At 52.8% G+C, this 19,728-nt stretch overlaps 1 protein-coding gene and 1 pseudogene across 3 annotated transcripts; both read right to left on the bottom strand.

Moving 5' to 3' along the window:
- Positions 1 to 4,343: 4,343 nt before the first annotated feature.
- LOC102131916 (eukaryotic initiation factor 4A-I-like) lies at positions 4,344 to 6,974 on the bottom strand (annotated as a pseudogene).
- Positions 6,975 to 10,961: 3,987 nt separating this feature from the next.
- GAL3ST3 (galactose-3-O-sulfotransferase 3) lies at positions 10,962 to 18,249 on the bottom strand. 3 transcript variants are annotated; one of them, XM_045370570.2, is made up of 4 exons: positions 18,061 to 18,249; positions 16,737 to 16,845; positions 14,335 to 14,571; positions 10,962 to 12,696 (listed from the first exon to the last, which is right to left on the bottom strand). In XM_045370570.2, the coding sequence occupies exons 3-4, from the start codon at positions 14,457 to 14,459 to the stop codon at positions 11,526 to 11,528; spliced, it is 1,296 nt and encodes a 431-aa protein (XP_045226505.1). In that variant the 5' UTR covers positions 14,460 to 14,571; positions 16,737 to 16,845; positions 18,061 to 18,249; the 3' UTR covers positions 10,962 to 11,525. The 3 variants fall into 3 exon arrangements, with proteins under 3 accessions (XP_045226505.1, XP_073869263.1, XP_005577248.1); XM_074013162.1 differs by lacking the exon at positions 16,737 to 16,845 and adding an exon at positions 13,489 to 14,200; XM_005577191.4 differs by lacking the exon at positions 16,737 to 16,845.
- Between the last annotated feature and the right edge of the window lie 1,479 nt (positions 18,250 to 19,728).

The following is a 19,728-nucleotide window of genomic DNA, read 5'->3' as shown; positions in this document are numbered from 1 at the left end:
TCACCGTGGTCTCGATCTCCTGACCTTGTGATCCGCCCGCCTCGGCCTCCCAAAGTGCTGGGATTACAGGCGTGAGCCACCGCGCCCGGCCTCCCTCCAGTGTTTTCTTAAATCCAGGCTACAGGTCAGCAAACTCCTTCCATGAAGTGGTAAATGTCTTAGGCTTTGGGAGCCATATGATCTTATTGCAGTTACTCAATTCTGCCAATGTAGTGCATAAACAGCCTTAGACAAGACGTAAATACATGAGTGTGACTGTGTTCCAATAAAACTTTATTTACAAAAACAGGTGGTAGTCCAGATTTGCTTATAGTTTGCTCATCCCTGGTCTAGGCAGTCAACAAATCAATAAAACTTCTGATGTATAATGTTTGTTGATTTGTAGTGTAAATACTCTCACGATGGCTGATTTCAGGTTACCAATGTAACACCACCAAGTGCTGTCCTGGAAGAGATAGGCCGTAAATAACACACCACTGACTGGGCGTGGTGGCTCATGCCTGTAATTCCAGTGTTTTGGGAGGCCAACGCCAGCAGATCGTTTGAGCTCAGGATTTTGAGACTAGCCTGAGTAACACAGTAAGATCCTGTCTATTAAAAACTGATTAGCCCAACACGGTGGCACCAGGGGTGCCAGGTTGAGGTGGGAGGACCACCTGAGCCCAGGGAGGTCAGGGCTGCAGTGAGCCAAGATCGCACCACTCTACTCATCTGGGCAACAGAAGTGAAACCCTGTGTCAAAAAAAAAAAAAAAAAAAAAAAAAGTAAATTGTAGTAAACTAATTAGTAAGTGATGAGTTTTGAGTATTTATTGTCTTTACTATTTGTTTGTTTATTTATTTGAGATGGAGTCTCACTCTGTCGCCCAGGCTGTAGTGTAGTGGTGTGATCTTGGCTCATTGCAACCTCTGCCTCCCAGGTTCAAGTGATTCTCCTGCCTCAGCCTCCTGAGTAGCTGGTATTACAGGCGCACGCCACCACACCTGGCTAATTTTTGTATTTTTAGTAGAGATGGGGCTTCATCATGTTGGCCAGACTGGTCTCAAACTCCTGACTTGAAGTGATCCATCTGCTTCGGCCTCCCAAAGTTCTGGGACAGGCGTGAGCCACCGTGCCCAGCTTGAGTCTTCCCATTTTTAATGCAGCATGAGAACTTGACTCCTTTGCCCTCTGTTGCCTGGGTGTTATAGCAATCCCATGAGATCAGGATGAATGTGGAGGATGGGAGTGGTGGAGGGTGATCCTGTCCTGTCCTTTGCCCACTGGAGGGCAACCTCTTGCTGGGAAGAAGAGGATTGGCTGGCAGGGATCCTCAGATTTCTGTAGCCCTGCTGGGCCAGAGGAGCTAATCTAGAGTCTATGAGGTGGAGAAAGGGGCTCCCCTTCCTGTCCTCCATGCCCTCCTCTAGCTGGAACTGACTGTCTAGCCCCTTTCTTCAGGCACCTCTGCCCCACAGCCCCTCTCCACGCCTCTGGCCCATTCTGGGAAGCTGCCCAGTTGTGTTGGCGGAGCACCAGCTTCTCTCTCTGTGCCCCGCCTCACCTTGGGCTCCCAAAGCACTTGGGCTCTCTGCCCCTCCCTCCCACTCAAACCTGCTCCCAGGAGGCTTTTATAATGAGGCTCTTTAATAAAGAGGCTGCAGGGATGGCTGAGAGGGTGTTTCAGGGGGTAGGGTAATGTATTGTGGTGGAAAGACCTGGGCTTTGGAGCCTGAGCACTCTGGTTTCTGTCCTAGCTCAGCTTCTCCCGGCTGTATGAGCCTGGGCACGTCAACTTTTTGTATCTCAGTTTCCTCTTCTACAAGAGGGGATATAGCTGGGTGTTCAGTGGTACCTTCCTGTAATCCCAGTTACTCAGGAGGCTGAGGGAGAACTGCTTGAGCCTGGGAGTTTGAGGCTGCAGTGAGCCACAATCGCACCACTGCTCCCTCCGAGTAGCTGAGACTTGTCACTTGGGTGACAAGTGAGACCCTGTCTCTAAAATAAATAAAACAGGGAGAGAAGAGTAACAGCTACCTCTTAGGGTGTTGTAAAAATCAAGTAAGTTGGCTGGGCCTGCTGGCTCATGCCAGTAATCCCAGCACTTTGAGGGGCCAAGGCAGGTGGATTGTTTGAGGCCAGGAGTTTGAGACCAGTCTGGCCAATATGGTGAAACCCTGTGTCTACTAAAAATGCAAAAATTAGCCAGGTGTGGTGGTGGGTGCCTGTAATCCCAGCTATTTGGGAGGCTCAGGCAGGAGAATCACTTGAACCTGAGCAGCAGAAGTTGCAGTGAGCCGAGATCTCACCACTGCACTCCAGCCTGGGCAACAGAGCTAGACTCCATCTCAAAAACAAAGCAAAACGAAAATCAAATAAGTTAAAAAATACATAAAGTGTAGAGAAGAGCACCTAGCACAGGGGTCCCCAACCCCTGGGCCATAGACATTACCACCTGAGCTCTGCCTCCTGTCAGATCACCATTAGATTCTCTGAGGAGTGTGAATCCCCTATTGTGAACTGCATGTGTGAGGGATTTAGGTTGTGCACTCCTTATGAAAATCTAATGCCTGATGATCTGAGGTGAAACAGTTTCATCCCAAAACCATCCCCCTTTACCCCTCACACCATGGACAAATAGTCTTCCACAAAGCCACTCCCTGGTGCCAAAAAGTTGGGGACCACTGACCTAGTATATAGTAAGTGATATGGTTTGGCTGTGTGTCCCCGCTGCCCTGCCCAGATCTCATGTTGAAATGTGATCTCCAGTGTTGGAGGTGGGGCCTGGTGGGAGATGTTTGGATCATGGGGTGGATCCCTCATGAATGGCTTGGCACCATCCCCTTGGTGATCAAATGGCTTGGCACCATCCCCTTGGTGATCAGCGAGTTCTTGCTCTGAGTTCACAGTGATCTGGTTGTTTGAAAGTGTGTGGCACCTCCCCCCAGAGGGCACTGACCTTGTTCCTGCTCTTGCCATGTGATAAGCTTGCTTCCACTTCACTTTTCACCACAATTGTAAGCTTCCTGAGGCCTCCCCAGAAGCTGAGCAGATGCCAGCACCATGGCTGTACAGCCAGCAGAACTGGGAGCCAATCAAACCTCTTTTCTTTTTTTTCACTTTGTAGCCCAGGTTGGAGTGCAGTGGTTGATCTCGGCTCACTGCAAGCTCTGCCTCCTGGGTTCACGCCATTCTCCTGCCTCAGCCTCCCAAGTAGCTGGGACTACAGGCGCCCGTCACTACACCCGGCTAATTTTTTTTTGTTTTTAGTAGAGACAGGATTTCACCCTATTAGCCAGGATGGTCTCTATCTCCTGACCTCGTGATCCACCTGCCTCGGCCTCCCAAAGTGCTGGTATTACAGGCATGAGCCACTGTGCCCGGCCCCAATCAAACCTCTTTTCTTTAATTACCCAGACTCAGGTATTTCTTCATAGCAATGCAAAAAGAGCCTAATACAGTAAGTGCTCAGTAGAAGCTAGTATCATTGTTCTTATTAACGTGCCTTCTCTTAGTGGCATTTGCAGCTTTTTTTTTTTTTGGATGGAGTCTCGCTCTGTCACCCAGGCTGGAGTGCCGTGGTGTGATCTCGGCTCTCTGCAACCTCTACTTCCTGGGTTCAAGGCATTCTCCTGCCTTAGCCTCCTGAGTAGCTGGGATTATAGGCACGCGCAACCACACCCGGCTAATTTTGTATTTTAGTAGAGATGGGGTTTCACCATGTTGGCCAGGCTGGTCTCAAACTCCTGACTTCAAGTGATCCACCCCGACTTGGCCTCCCAAAGTGCTGGGATTATAGGCGTGAGCCACCACACCTGGCCATGCAGCTTGTTACTAAAGGCCTTTCTCCTGCTTACCTCAGTAGCTCTCCATCACCTACAAGAGAGCTGTCCTTGCATGCCATGGCACTCTCTTGTGCCAGGAACAAGCTCCAGATGGACAGAGACAGTGATCTTCTCAGCTCTGGGGACAGCCCAGCCTCCCCTGCTAGTCATCTCTGGCCATTCCACTTATGCCAGCATTCCATACAAAACAATCCCAACTTTTAGAAAAAATATTTTAAAATCTCCCTCCTGATTTGGCCCAACAAATAAGACTGACTGACATAGTATGGCCTTTTGAATCATTCTCAGAGGAATTCAGCTGGGATCGGGAGAAATGGATAAATGTTTTTTGAGAGAACAGATGACATCTGGGGCAAGAGCCCACCCTCCCAAAGAAAAAAATCATCTTAAATGTTCATTGTTCCTTTTTTTTTTTTTTTTGGCCTCAAAAGTCACATTTATTCAAAGAAAAAAATGACAAGGCTGAGTGCAGTGGCTCATGCCTGTAATCCCAGCAATTTGGGAGGCTGAGGCGGGAGGATCACTTGAGGTCAGGAGTTCGAGACCATCCTGGCCAACATGGTGAAACTCCGTCTCTACTAAAAATATAAAAATTAGCCAGGTGTGGTGGCACACACCTGTAATCCCAGTTACTCGGGTGGCTGAGGCAGGAGAATCACTTGAACCCGGGAGGCAGAGGTTGCAGTGAGGCGAGATCTTACCACTGCACTCCAGCCTGGATAACAGAGCGAGATTGAGACTAGGTCTCCAAAAAAAAACAAGATGTCCATCCCTCAGCTCCCTTCCCTCCACCTCCTGCTGCTCCTCAGCCCTGATTTTTTTTTTTTTTTTTTTTTGAGATGGAGTCTCACTTTGTCACCCAGGCTGGAGTGCAGTGGTGCGATCTCGGCTCACTGCGAGCTTCATCTCCCAGGTTCACGTCATTCTCCTGCCTCAGCCTCCTGAGTAGCTGGGACTACAGGCACCCGCCACCACGCCTGGCTAATTTTTTTGTATTTTTAGTAGAGACAGGCTTTCATTGTGTTAGCCAGGATGGTCTCGATCTCCTAACCTCGTGATCCGCCCGCCTCGGCCTCCCAAAGTGCTGGGATTACAGGCGTGAGCCACTGCGCCCAGCCTCAGTCCCAAAATTGACCAGCCAGGTGGCAGATCAGCTCCCCTCAGATGTGGTCAACAGCACTGAGCCATCTCCTCAGTGGGGGTGATGTACAATGTCTTGATGTCTAGATTAGTCCCCCTGTCTTCTGGTGTTACTGTGTTAGGAGCCACACCCTATGGTCAAAACATCCACCATGACTGACTCTCATTTTGAATATCATTTTCCCTGTTGGTGGGAAAGTCATAGCTGATGATTAAAGAAACCTGACACATTCTCTGGCCAGGAGACCAGTGGTAATCAATGCTCTGCTAGGGCCAGAATGGAACTCCTCATGATCATATCTTGTTCCTTTTGGTTCATATCTCCATGCATGGCAGAAACGGTTAAATCTCTGGCAAGCATCTTCTCAGTGAGCCAATCAGCCTTCCTTGGGGTATTGGTGAAGATGACTGCCTGGATGATGATCAGGGTTCCATACAAGTCACACAGTGGTCCCAGCTTCGACTCCTCTTGTTTTATGCTGATGTAAAATTGGCAGATACCCTCCAGGTGAACTCTTCCTTCTTTTTTTTTTTTTTTTTTTTTTTTTTTTTTTGAGACAGAGTCTCGCTCTGTCGCCCAGGCTGGAGTGCAGTGGCGCTATCTCGGCTCACTGCAAGCTCCGCCTCCTGGGTTCACGCCATTCTCCTGCCTCAGCCTCCCGAGTAGCTGGGACTACAGGCACCTGCCACCACAACTGACTAATTTTTTTGTATTTTTAGTAGAGATGGGGTTTCACCGTGTTAGCCAGGATGGTCTCAATCTCCTAACCTCGTGATCCGCCCGCCTCGGCCTCCTAAAGTGCTGGGGTTACAGGCATGAGCTACCACGCCCGGGCAAACTCTTCCTTATTGACAAGGATTCTGGCAGGGTCCCTCATGAACTTCTTGGTCACCTCAAGTGCATCAAAAGGCATTATAGCTGATAGCAAAACCATCTGAGTGTTGCTGTTGAGCTTTATTTATTAATTATTGTTACTTTTAGAGACAGATCTCACTCTGTCACACAGACCAGAATGCAGTGGTGTGATCATAGCTCATTGCAGCCTCCAACTCCTGGGTTCAAGTGATCTTTGTGCCTCAGCTTCCCAAGTAGCTGAGACTACAGGTGCATGCCTCTACGCCCAGATAATGTTTAAATTTTTTTTGTAGAAACTGTGGTCTCATTCTGTTGCCCAGGCTATTCTCCAACTCCTGAGCTCAAGTGATTTTCCCTCCTTTGCCTCCCAAAGTGCTGGGATTACAGGTGTGAGCCACTGTGACTGGCTGAGGTTTTGGAATATGGCATAGATCTGGTTCTTGAATCTTTGGCTTAACATTTCATCAGCTTCATCCAATGCAAGCCTCTTGCTGTATTTGGGAGACAGTGTCTCCAGTGAAACATATGAAATACGTGGCCAGGAGTACTACGATGATATGGGGAGCTTCCATCTGCAGCTTCTGCTTCTACTTCAACATGCATGTGCGTGCCCCCAGTGCAGGTGTGACAGGAGGCACACACATAATCTAATGCCATGGCCGTTTTCTGCATCTACTGAACCAATTCTCAAGTGGGTTCCAGGACCAAGGCCTGGGTAGCCTTAAGATTCAATTCAATCTGCTGTAGAATGGATATGGCAAATGTGGCCATATTCCCAGCCCCAGATTGGGCTTGAGCAATCAACCACAACATAACCTTTGATAGGAGGAAGACTAATGCAGCTGGAAGTCAGAGACCTTCCCAAAACCATAGGCATAGAAGCCATGAAGGAGGGGCTCCAAGAGGTCCATGTCATCAAAGCTGTTGACAATCTCATTCCAGATGCTCTGGGTGATGCCTTCAGGCTCCATCCCCTCAGGATCATTGTGTTTGGACTAGGAATCTTGATTCATCCACATGATCCTTAGAAACTAGCCAATCTGAACTTCTCCTTCTCCTTCTCCTTCCTCTTCTTTTTCTTTCTTTTTTGAGATGGAGTCTTGCTCTGTCACCCAGGCTGGGGTGCAGTGGCGCCATCTCAGCTCACTGCAACCTCCACCTCCCAGGCTCAATCAGTTCTCCTGCCTCAGCCTCCCGAGTGGCTGGGATTACAGGCACCCGCCACCATGCCCAGCTAATTTTTGTATTTTTAGCAGAGACAGTGTTTCACCATGTTAGTCAGACTGGTCTGGAACTCCTGACCTCAATCTGCCTGCCTCGGCCTCCCAAAGTGCTGGGATTACAGGCATGAGCCACCATGCCCGGCCTCAATCTGAACTTCTAAGCATGACATTCAAGGGCTTTCATAATCTGGCACTGGCATATTTCTCCCCAGCCAGATGGCCCAGCATCCCTGTCTCACAGAGCCCAGGCTTTCTTATACCCGGCACCTCTGCGTGTTGCATGTATTGTTCCCTCTGTCCAGAGCCCCTTCCTCCATCTCTGTTCTCATCTGGGACATCTCTTCTCCAGAGAACCTCTCCTGACCTCAGGCAGGCATTCCTGTCCTCCCCTTTGCTCCTTACACACTTTGTGCTTCCTATATTCATGAAAATCAAGGCTGGACTGGGTGTGATGGGTCACACCTGCAATCCCTGCACTCTGGGAGGCCAAGGCAGGAGGATCACTTGAGTCCAGGAGTTTGAGACCAGCCTGAGCAACATACTAAGAACCCTGTCTCTACAAAAAAAAGTAAATAATTAGCTGGGTATGGTGCCATGAGCCTATAGTCCCAGCTACTCAGGAGACTGAGATGGGAGGATCACTTGAGTTCGAGGCTGCCGTGACCTATGATTGCACTACTGCACTCCAGCCTGGGCAACAGAGTGAGACCCTGTCTCAAAACAAACAAACAAACAAATAAAAAATCAAGGCTGCTCATAGCCCATACCATGGCTTTGGGGAAAGTAGAAAAAGTCACCCCTTCCTCAAAATGCTTTCTTCCATCTGCAAAAAAAACTCTTCTAATAGATGTGTCAAACTATAACATCTACAACATGAAAGGTGTTGACCTTGGAGGAGTCCTGATGAAACCAGAGATGCCATCTTGGGAGAACCTCTGTGTGCCAGGACCTGTGCTAGGGGCCTGTTTATTTCACAGGTTAGGAAAGCGAGACTCAAAGGCTAAGTTCAAAGTATGTAACTGGTAGATGGCAGAGCCAGGGTTTGAACTCCAGAGCCCCAGTGGTTAATCACAAGGCAAGATCACCCCCATCGAGTCATTGTTGGCCAGGTTTGCTGCCTCCACATCTTCTCTAGACCTTAGGGTGAGCTCCTCAAGGCAGGGACCACGTTTCACTCACTGCCAAAGTTCTGGGACCATTCTGAGTAGGCACAGAGTGGGCAGCACCCAGTGTTTGTTGGTGGAAGGAGCCTCCTTGCAGGAGTCCTAGGGGTTGGGGTCCCAGGGACTGAGGCCTGTTCACCTGGTTGTGGCTGAAGCTGGAGATGTTCCCACCAAAGAGTTCCAGAGCCCCTGCTCAGCTTTAGGATTTGCCCTTGCCCCTGAGTCAAACAGAGAACCCTCTCCAAGTACCTGATGATTCCATTTGCCCCTGACTCCAGATTTTTCTGAGACCAGAGTTGTGCTCTCTGCTGAGGTGGGGCAAGGTTTATAAAGGAGGGCCTGCCTGCCTGGCGGCCAGGGAGGCCAGGGGAGGCCTATTGCAGTGGTTTGGCTGTTTGTCCCTTAAACCTCATGTTGACATTTAATCCACAATGTTGGAGGTAGGCCTAATGAGAGGTGTTTGGCTCATGGGTGTGGATTCCTCATGAAAAGATTAATGCCTTCCCTGAGGATTAAGTGTGTTTTTTCACTCTCAGTTCCAAGAGCTGGTTGTTAAAAAGACCTGGCATCTCCTGTGACCCCCTTGCTTCCCCTGTGGTCTCTGCATACTTGGGGTGCCCAGCAGAAGCAGCCTGAGACCCTCGCCAGATACATATACCAATCCTGAACTTTCTAGTCATCAGGATTGAGTCAAATAAACCTTTTAATTTACCCAGCCTCAGTCATTTCTTTATGGCAACACATAATGAACTGGGACACTTATCAAAGCAGACTTGGCCAGGCGTGGGGGCTCATGCCTGTAATCCCAGCACTTTAGGAGGCCGAGGTGGGCAGATCACCTGAGGTCAGGAGTTCGAGACCAGCCTGGCCAACATGGCGAATCCCCCCATCTCTACTAAAAATACAAAAATTAGCCAGGTGTGGTGGCAGGCACCTGTAATCCCAGCTACTCAGGAGGCTAAGGCAGGAGAATCCCTTGAACCTGGGAGGTGGAGGTTGCAGTGACCCGAGATTGCACCACTGCACTCCGGACTGGGAGACAGAGTGAGACTGTCAAAAAAAAAAAAAAAAAAAAAAAGTAGATTTAAAGGCATGTCTGAATTTTCCAGGCCAACTGAGGGCAAGGTGAAGGATGTTCCTGGCAGAGTTATGACCAGAGGCTAGGGCTGGGGGTGCAGATGGAGACAATGGCAAGCACCTTACTGGCTGGGGGCCAGAGGACACCTATTTTTGGATAGACCACTTTGAGTCTGGTACAATTCTTTACTGCTGCTTAATGTCAGAAACTTAACTATGCTCTTGCATGATTCTAATTATTGCCTTTTTCAGAGCTCTGCTGGTAAAAAGTGGGGTGCCATACCAACAGTCCCCTTTCAAGCCCAGCATGTCATCCATCCTGCCAACCAATCACTGCAATGTTCATTGTCCAACCAGGTCAACCGTTGTTTCCAACGGTTCCAAGGATAAAGAGTTGCTGATAGGCTGGGCGCGGTGGCTCAAGCCTGTAATCCCACCACTTTGGGAGGCCGAGACTGGCGGATCACTAGGTCAGGAGATCGAGACCATCCTGGCGAACACGGTGAAACCCCGTCTCTACTAAAAAATACAAAAAACTAGCCGGGCGAGGCGGCGGGTGCCTGTAGTCCCAGCTACTCGGGAGGCTGAGGCAGGAGAATGGCATAAACCCGGGGGGCGGAGCTTGCAGTGAGCTGAGATCCGGCCACCGCACTCCAGCCCGGGCGACAGAGCCAGACTCCGTCTCAAAAAAAAAAAAAAAAAAAAAGAGTTGCTGATAGCAGTGTCTTGGTTCTTCCCTTTACATTCTTTTGGGGGAAGGTGCTGGGAGTCAGCCTAGCTTGTGGCAGGTGGCCTTTTTTATTTGAATGGCACTACAGACAGCGCTTGTGAGCACAGACTCTGAAGCCACACTGTCTTGGTTCAGATCCTAGTGGCCACTTTCTGGCTGTGTGACCCTGACTTAATCTCCCCCAAGTTTCAGTTCCCTCACCTGGAAAATGGCACCCATCTCCAAAGTTAATATACATAAAGCCCTTAAGCAGTGGCTGGCACACCGTAGACCATAATAGCTATTGTTTTTATGACTTGTCCAGATATGTCGATATAGCTCTGAAGAAAGTAACAGAAAAAGTCCCGATTCTCTGCTACTCAGTCTTAAGGGAGATTTCACCTCGAAGTGCTGGGTATCTTGCTGTGTTAAAGGAAATCGCAGAAAGGGATTGGTCTTCATCTGAGTATGAGTTGTCTTCTTGTGAGGAAAGCAGGCCATTAGTGAAGTCAGTGATTCACAGGGGGAGGTCAAATTCTGAGTTAGGCAGCTCCTTACCTGAAAATGATCCTCCTTCCACCCAAGGAGGTGTTTTGCTCTAATCCCTCCAGTCCTTCCTCTTTGCTTACCTGCTTTGCTCCTGTTCCAAAGTTTCCCCATGAGCTCCATGAAAATAAGGCCCTATCTGCCTGGTTCACCTGTATCTCCAAATTACAGAGATGATGCTCAGTAAATGTTGCAGAATTTTGTGAAAAAGAACGATGTGGAAAGTGAGTGGGGCTGAGGTGTCCAGTCTGTGTTGGGGGCCTAGTCAGTCAAGCAGTTGAGAAGGGTTGTGGGCCTATGCCAGGTGGCGGGGGACCTTGAGTCCACGCCCCCATCCTCATGGCTCCAGCCACAGCTCCTCCTGGGAATTCGTTTCATCCTCAAATGTGGGGAATCCGGCTTCTATGACTGACATACGACTCGCACATTTTAAAGATGTTTTATTAAAAAAAAGAAAAACCAACCAGACAAAAATCCCAACCCAAGAACTCTTGGTTCTGATAGACTGGGAGCAGCTTAGGTCTGTGGGGAGGGTAGAACCTGGAAGACAGAAAAGTATAGGGAGCCTCAAGCCCTGGGAAGGAGAGCAAGAGCAGCCTTTCCCCAGGGCTCAGCCTCTCTCCGCGGGGCCTGGGCTTATCCACTTGGAAAAGACAGGTCGGGGGCGCTCAGCCCCCAGAAAAAGGCAGAGTGAGCAGTTCTGGACAGCCCTCAGGCCTCTCGTCAAAATCACCAACCAGCTGGGAAGAAGAGGGTGGCCCAGTGCTGGATCCAGCCTATCAGCGCCGTGCCCGAAGGCGGGGTTCAGCCCACGATAGGGAGAGGGGGCTCACGGAGGCGTACCCCAAAGTTCGGCGAGGGACTCAAGCCCCTTGAAAAGAAAGGGCTCTCATGGGGCAGGACATGGAGGCAGCGCCTGGCTGAACTCCTGGGAGGGCAGGGCAGGACCCAGGACCCAGGACCCATACTCCTAGAGGCCTGCGGAGCTCAGGGACCCTGAGGCCCGCGAGGCAGCACTCGGATGGGCCGAGGCGGGGGATTATCCAGGACCGGCTCGGGCCGAGCCCGCGCACCGCCCCGGCGCTTCTGCTTGCGCAGCAGGTAGTTCGAGTACTGGACCTCGGGCATGGCCAGCTTGAGGCAGGCCTCGGTGGCCGGGCCGGCGCCGCCGCCGGGCAGGTCGTAGCCCATAATGTCCACTTTGCGGCTGGGCTGCCACGGCTGCAGCTGCTTGGTGCGGATCTGCGCGGCAGGCCGCAGCACTGGCTCGTCCCCGAAGCAGCGCCGCAGTAGGCGCTGGCGGGCCTCGCGCAGCTCGCGAGCCTCGCGCTCCACGCACGCGCGGCCGGCGCGCGCCACGCGGCGCCAGAAGGTGGCGTTGAAGTGGTCGTAGAGGCCGGCGTCCAGGGCGTTCCAGGTGCGCGCCGCCCGCGCCAGCGCCGCGGGGATGGCGGCCAGGCGCGAGCTGGCGGCGCGCGCGTTGAGCTTGGCGTAGAGCACGTCGTCCAGGTCCCAGGCCAGCAGGCGCCGCAGCAGCACTAGCGACTCGTCGAAGTACTCGGCGATCATGACGAGCGAGAAAACCTCCTCCACCTGGCGGATGAGGCCCGCCAGGTAGGCGGCGTCGTCGCGCGGGCTGCGCTCATTGTCACCGCCCAGGTCGTAGGCCAGCGTGTTGTGTGCGAACATGGCGAAGTGCTCGCCGGCGCGGTAGTAGGCCTCGGGCGTGCGCAGGAAGGCCTCGAGCGAGGCGTTGGGCACGCGCCGGAAGGCCGGGCAGTACTGGTTGTAGTAACTGAAGAGCGACTCGAACATAGCGGCCGGTTCGCGAAGGATGGTGACATAGACGGTGCCGGGCGGCATGAGGCGCTCCAGCTCCGCACGATCGAAGCGCAGGTGGCTGGCCAGCACGTGCGGCGGCCGCGTGGCCGGGTGCACAAAGTGCGCCGAGAAGTTGCGCGGGTAGCAGAACTGGTGCTCGCAGCTCGGGTGCGGCAGGGCCACCGTCAGATTGTGGCGCTCGGCAAAGCGGAACAGGATGTTCTGCACCGTCGTGCCTGCCGTCTTGTGAGTCTTCAGGAAGGCCACGGTCATGTGCTTGGGGCGCGGCGGCGAGTTTCGCAGAGGAGGGCAGCTCAGGGGGAACAGCTTGGGGTACCTGCCAGGCCCGAGGGGTGTGCAGAGAGGAGGGTGTGAGGGGGCTGCTGCTTGACCCCTGGCCTTACCCAAGGACTGTGGATGCCCCACAGCGCGGCCCCGCCTAGTCTGCACTCATGGAAAGGTCGAGGGCGGTGCTGGGTAGCCTCTAAGATGCCCCCTATGATCCCTGCTGGCCTCCTGGTATTTACGCCCTTGAGTATTCCCCTCACCTGAGGTACGCTGGACTTATCAGTGCATCTAAAGAAGAGGAGAGGGCAGAAATGATGGGATGTCACTTCTTAAATTTCATCATAGAAAGACTGTGGCTGGCTAGTATCTTGGTGTCTTTCACTTAATCCGGGATGACAGATGCTGGGGGAAGCAAGCTGCCATATAGTGGGCAGCCCTATAGGGAGCTACCACTAAGTGGGAAAAGCCCATAAGGACCTAAGGTCCTCAGTCCACCAGCCAGCTTGAAGACCTGAAGCCAGTCAAAACCACGTGAGTGAGCTTGGAAGCTGCTCCCTTCCAATCAAGCCTTCGGATGAGACTGCATCACCAGCAAACACCTTGGTTGCAACCCCATGAAAGACCTTGGTCCAGAAGTTCCCAATAAACCGCACCTGGCTTCGTGACCCACAATAACAGATGTTTGTGTTTCCAGCTGCTAAGCTTTAAGATAATTTGTTTATGCAGAAATAAATAAAGGATAAAGACCCCTGGAGATCTTTGAGGAATCCCCCTTTGTATATGTAGAAACTGAGGGCCAAAAGGAGAACAATCACTTACACAAAGTCTGGAGACAACTCACATGGTCACTAAATCCTTTTGTTCTTTTTCATTTTTACTCTTTAGCTGGCTCCTCACTTTGTAGATGGTTGGCACTGGGCTCTGCAGCAACCCATTGTTATGTTTCTCTTAAGGCCTCTAAAGCCTCATTCATTCAGTCATCAAATATTTTTTGGGTCTCCACTATGTGCCAGGTTATGCTAGGCTCAAGAAATACAGTAATATACAAAACAATAATTATAGCCCTCGTGAAGCTTTCATTTCTGTTGCTTCATTCTTAAAATATGGGTGTTTGGGATTTCAAACCAGCAAATTATCTGGCAAGGAGGGCTGGGCCCATTCACACCATTCTCAGGGGCAGACAGTGTAGAAAATGGGGACATCAAGTGCCCGGAGAGGTGCAGGGATTTGTTGGGCTCACACAGTGAGTCAGAATAGGGTCGGGGTTCCCATGAATCACATGGTATCCTGTATGAGGGTGACTGGCTGCGTCACACACATCATGTCTCACTTTATAGATGAGAAAACTGGGGCTCAGAGAAGTGAGGGGACTTGGCCTTGCCCAGCACTAGGGAAGTCGTGCGAAGTTGTTTCCACTGCGGAGATGCTTAGCTGCATGCTCTGGGAAGGAGTTGAGCTGGATTCGGATCTCAGCTAACTGATTCTGTAACTTTGAGCAAGTCACTCAACCCTTTCATTGAAGAGCAGTCCCTGTCCAGGGAGGCTGTGTGGCCCTAAAGGGAAAGCACGTTCAGAATAGAGGGAAAGAGCCAAGCCTAGCAGGACTCTTCTGGCAGGTGGAAGAACGGGGAGGGGAGCTCTGGCCCCCCTGGGGCCCCGCCCCCTCGCCGAGGCCACGCCCCCTTACCAGCTGAGCTGCGCCCCCTGGTGGATGAGAAGGCTTACGGTGCTGCACCCTAGCACCAGCAGCAGGATTTTCCGGCGGCTCATCATCTTGGTGGCCTGCTGCAGGCGCTGGAGGATGGGTGGCATGGCGGAGTACCCACCCCTGGACCAGCCAGGGCCTCGCTATCCAGGACTCCCTTCACAGGCACTCATGGGGGATCCTGTGGCTCTGGTAGCAGGGCCAGTGTTCCCGAGAAGCCTGGCAGAAGAAGGCAGATGAGTTTGCAGTGGGCAGAGGAGATGGGCTCTGCGCCCCAGCAGGTCTGATGCAAAGAGCTCCAAGAGGTGGGGTGAACAGAGAGGCCAGAGCAGATCAGATTCCTGCCTCCTGCTACCAAGACCCTATCTCCTCACTGCTCCAGATAACCTAGTCTTGGGTGGAATTACACGGTCTGGGGTGTAGCCAGCCCTTCAGGCCGTAGCCACTCCCACCCCTCAGCCCTGTCTCTGTCTCTCTGCCTGCTCCTAACTTGTCTTTGTCTCATGGTCATTTGTACATGTCTCCCCAGTGGAGTGGCTTCAGCACCAGGGCTTAGCTCAGAACAAAGAGGTCTCAACTCAAAGTTTCCTCTCCTCCAGGACTCCTTGCACAATTGCTGTAGCCCAGGGTTGGTCCTGACTCCCCAGAGAAACCGAGCTTCTCAGAAACACTGATCAGGCCTTCACCTCCTTGGATCGATACGGCTTTGAGTCGAAACTGCAGGCTTACTCTATGTACTATATTATTACATACTTATTCCCATTTAGTCCTCACCACAGCCCTGACATAGGTATTATTCCCACTGTACAGATAAGGAAACTGAGGCTCTGAGAGATGATATCACTTGTCTATAGCTACACAGCTGGTAACAGTATAAATGAGATTCATACCTGCTGTTTCTGGCTCCGAAGTCCATGCCCTTAGGCACTGTATATGCTATTTCTGTAAGAGAACTGATTTCCCCAACCTTGCCCTAGACTCTGGTAATTCTGCATGCTTCTGAGTCCTGAGTGCTCCTAGCTGGGCTCCTGCCCTGAGGGCCCAAGACTGAGAAATTCATGAGGGAAAGGAAGGTCTTGAAATTCTGGAGCCCTATCTGGATTCCATCCCCAGACACCTGAAACCCAGGCAGCCCCATCAGCTGACTCTGCAGGCAAAAGTGCCTGACCAAAGCAATGGGATGGCAGCCTGGGCGGGGGTGCGGGTCGGGTAAGAGGTGGCTCCTGCTTGTTGCCCTACTGAGGATCTCCAGGAGAAGGTGAGCTTCCATCCCAGGTAAGCCCAGGAGTGAGAGAAGGGAGGAGGGCCTGGTCTCGCACAAGTCTCCTTTCCCCACAGGAATGCCTTGGCTTAAGGGCAGCCCAATCCTGGGCAGCTTCTGTGGAAAGTCCGCTTCAGCAGTGATGCCTGTCCCCAAGCTAGGGTGGGGCCTTAGTCTCCAGGTTCAAGTTCAGCTTCAGCCCTCACACATATCCTTCTCCATGGGGGAGGGGGAGCCTGGAACTTGATGGGCATGTGCATGTGGAACTAGGACACCTGGGTCCCAGGAGGGGTGAGGTAATGTGAAAACCCTTTTGATCATCACCTTTTCCAAGAGCCCTGGGCTTGGCTTCCAGTCTCTCTTTTTGACCCTACTGCCTTAATCCTGGATTACATTTAAACCTGTTTGGGTGGAAAGATGTCCTGCTTATGCCTCCCCTTCTCTCTAGGCCTTATCGCTGCTTCCCTCCACCTGCCTGCAGACAGACTTAATCCGGCCGGAGCCAAGGGTGAAGGGTCCAGTCACAGAGGGCAACCAAGGGCACAGCAGAGGAAGTCTAAGGCCTTCCCTGTTTCTTCAAGGATTGCTGGGGCAGAGAAGGGCTGGCCTGGCCTGGCTGGGGCTGCTTGCAGGAGGAAGTGAGAGCCCTTGGCCCTCTAAGGATACACACCTTTTTCCTCTGTCATTCCTGCTGCTTAGAGAACTTGGTGATTAGACAGAAGTGTCCCAAGAGGGGAAGGGGTGAGTCTACATGTACTTTTGCTAAACTTGCAGAAACCACCCTATTTCTCAGAGGATTCAGAGTCAGCCAAGGAAGTCAAGCCTAGCTATGGGGGACCTTTCCCGGGGCAGAGCTTCAACTGGCCTCACAGAGTGACAGGTGCCTGGTATCCCCCTCCATCCACTCCCGGGCCTTTCCCCACTTTCCCACATGGCTGAGCTCTGGGGAGCTAGCCAGGCCCCAGTCTGAGGCTGCTTAGGGGTAGGGGACAGGGCATCCTCAGTGCAGGAATTCCCTGGACACCAGCCCCTGAAGGTGGGCACTAGCATCTGTATGGCCACTGTCAGTGACAGGGTGTTCATCACCTCCCGATACAGCCTGGTCCATTTCTGAGCAACTTACAGCTGTTCAGGTTCTTTCCGGGACAGCCAGGATTACCCTGCCAGTGGTAGCACCCGCTTCAGCCTGCCTCTTCCACCTCCCATTCTGTACTCTTGGTAGTGCTGCCCTCCTAGAGCACACAGAACATTTTTCTCCATGACAGACCTTCAGGTATTTGGAAGCAGTAACCCTGTCTCCTCTGGGCAGGCACTCGGCCAGGCTAAACATTCCAGGTCCTGAGAGAGGGTGCTGCTCGGACATTGTGGGAGGCCTGCCTTGCCTTGGCAATTTGACTCCAAGATGCCTGTTTTGGAGATGGAGCCAAGGCAGTGCCTGTCAGGGAGGGGTCATTGGGCTGGGTTTACATCTGATTTTCTGGCTGGTGTGGGGTGCATGGTGGTGCTGCTGGAGCCAAGCTTTACAGCAGTGGCCCTGGCTCCTGCCTTCAGATGCTTCACACAACTCCCCATTCTGCCTGGTGTCTTCTCCATGGAGAGAGTTCTCCCAGCTATCCCAGGCAGGTCAGGACGCCCAGGCTCATCAGAATGTCAGTGCTAATTTTAGTCAGAACAGTCTACCTCACGCTGCTGCCCAGTCTTGCAAATTGCTTGCTTTTCTCTAGGGAACCAAAGAAATAGTAGAGCCTACCAGAGCTTTGAAAATGGGCCTGGGTGCCCACCCTCCTAAAGGAGCCCTTTCTCCTCTGTCTCCTCTGAGCTCTAGAGCTGAAACTGATGTACTCAGAGGAAGGGGTGCCCTGGACTGGACTACTTGGCCCTGACTGCTGGATGGCCCGGAGACTCCATCCTGTCCTGACTTGAGGGATAGGACAGCCCAGTGTTGAGGGACCCTGACCCAGGGTGCTCCAGAGGAAGCTGCAAATTACTGAGGGGTAATTTCAGGGGGTCTGCAAAGTACTGGCCCAGGAGAGCACATCTTTCCACCTCCCTCTTTTTCCTCCTCCCCCACCCCCCAGCCTGCACCAGGTCTGCCCCTGGCCCCCCAGCCTCCCCTCTCCCTCATCCACCCCTGCATCATCCCTGCCTCGGAATTCCCTCCATCCTCCTGTCTCCATTAGTGCCCACCCGCACCATACCTCCCGCTCCCTCAGTTTCATCCCAGCATCCCCCAGGGATCCTGCCAGTGGGATCTGGTCACCATAGGGGATAGGCCAGATTGGCCCGCTCACCCTATCTTCTCCCACTTTCCAGGGGTAGAGAGCCCCCCTCCTCATGCTTTCCAGGCACTAGGCCCCCAAGATACTCTCTCGCCCGCCTCTCGGCCCCCATCCCGGTCTGGTCCACTCCCACTCCCCCAACCCCAGGCCGGCCACTGCAGTACTCACACCGCGCGCGTGGGCTCTGCCTCTCGCCCGGGCTGGGGGCGGCCGCCGCTATCTCTAGACCCTTGTCTTGAAATCCGCACGGGGTCCGAGGGTGCCCAGGGCCCTGCGCGCCGAGTGCCGGTGGCTTGCCTCTCAGCGCCTGGATGGGATCAGGTGGCGGCGTCCGCTAGGCTCGCTCCTCCCGGCTCTGCCCGCCCCCCGCCCCCCATCGCACACCGGAGGCAGGCGAGGGGCGGGGCCAGGCCGCGAGCAAGTAGGGGAGAGGGGAGAGAGGGGAGAGAGGGGAAAGAAAGCGGGAAGGGGGGTGGTCTCCCGGCTTGCCCGCTGGCTGTCGTGAACAGTCTCTGGGTGGCATCTTCAGATGCAGTTATCTTACTCTGGCAACCTTGCAGAGTTGGACACTAATGTGGCCAGCTGCCTTCTCTCACTCAGACAGGGAAACTGAGGCCAGGAAGGTGTCTGGATGCTCCTGCATTGCTGGGTATTCCGGGGCACCACCGGTCATATTTGGGCTCCTGGGTGAGCGAGACACAGGTACACTTGCAGGTACCCACATCCTCTCTATCCTCCTCCAGCAGAGAAGCAGTGCTCCAGCCTTGTCTGGTCCCATCTGTGCCCACACACCCACTTCCCTTCCAGCGTGTCCCCCATACCTTCTGATGTAGCTTCTGGCTGCTCACCCATTCTTCCTCGCTAGGACTCCAGACCCACTCACTCCTGATCAGAGCTATAGTGAGGCTGGGACCCCTGCCTAGGCACCTGCCATCAGGCATCAAAGAACCCAAGTTCAATCCTGGTTTGCTCTTAAATCCCAAAGTCAAGAGGCAACTCCCTGAGCCCTATTGCTTCCAGCTCTAAAATGGGAAGCTGTTCTGAGGTAGCAGAGATAATACACATGAAGGATTCATGTGAACTTCTTAGTCCTCAGTTCCTATCACCTGGGAGCTGGGCAGCAGCACCTCTCAAAGCCATGCCAGACACTGAGAGCCCCACACTGAGTTCTGTGGCTGACCTGCCCACCTGCTTTTTATTTTGCTCTGGGCCTGGTAAAGCAAGGATCCTGGAGCTGGGTAGTCATCCAAAGGTGGGACTGGAAGGGGCTGGATACGCCCTTCTAGGTCCACATAGGAAATAGGTAGTATTGTATGAGGGTCCTTGTTACCGTTAAGGAGGAGGAAATTGGGACTCTGAGAGTCAGAAGGACTGCTGGTGGCCCCAGTTCGGCCCCTTGGGCATGTCACCTTCTCTGCCCATCAATCCTCCACTGTGTACAAGGTCGGGGTCGGAGGAGGATCTTGATACCTTGCCTCTTTCCCAGAGCTGTCATAAAATGAGGCTCCACCATCAGCCTTTAGTTTATCCTGCCTCAGAGACCCCGCCCCCTTCCCTAGCACCTACACATCGCTTGAGGCCTTCAGCCTCAGATGACCTGCTCTGGGCTCTCCAGTTACAGGGAGCAGAAGAGCCTTCCTTTGGGCTAGAAAGGTTCTGCCTGAGTGGGCTGACAAGCTGGAGGGAAGGGCACCATTGTTCTGTCTTCCTTACTGTCCTTTCCAGGTTTGGCTTCCCCTCTGGGAGTGGCAGCAGGAGCCTGCCATAGTGATATTGATGCAAAGGGGAAAGGTCAAGGTTTGGGTAGGAGGAAGAGGACTTCCCACCCAGTGCTAG

The sequence above is a fragment of the Macaca fascicularis genome, chromosome 14, assembly GCF_037993035.2.
Source record: "Macaca fascicularis isolate 582-1 chromosome 14, T2T-MFA8v1.1".
NCBI classification, from domain to species: domain Eukaryota; kingdom Metazoa; phylum Chordata; class Mammalia; order Primates; family Cercopithecidae; genus Macaca; species Macaca fascicularis.
The sequence above is the reverse complement of the archived record's forward strand: the minus strand, read 5'-3'. Positions and strand labels throughout refer to the sequence as shown.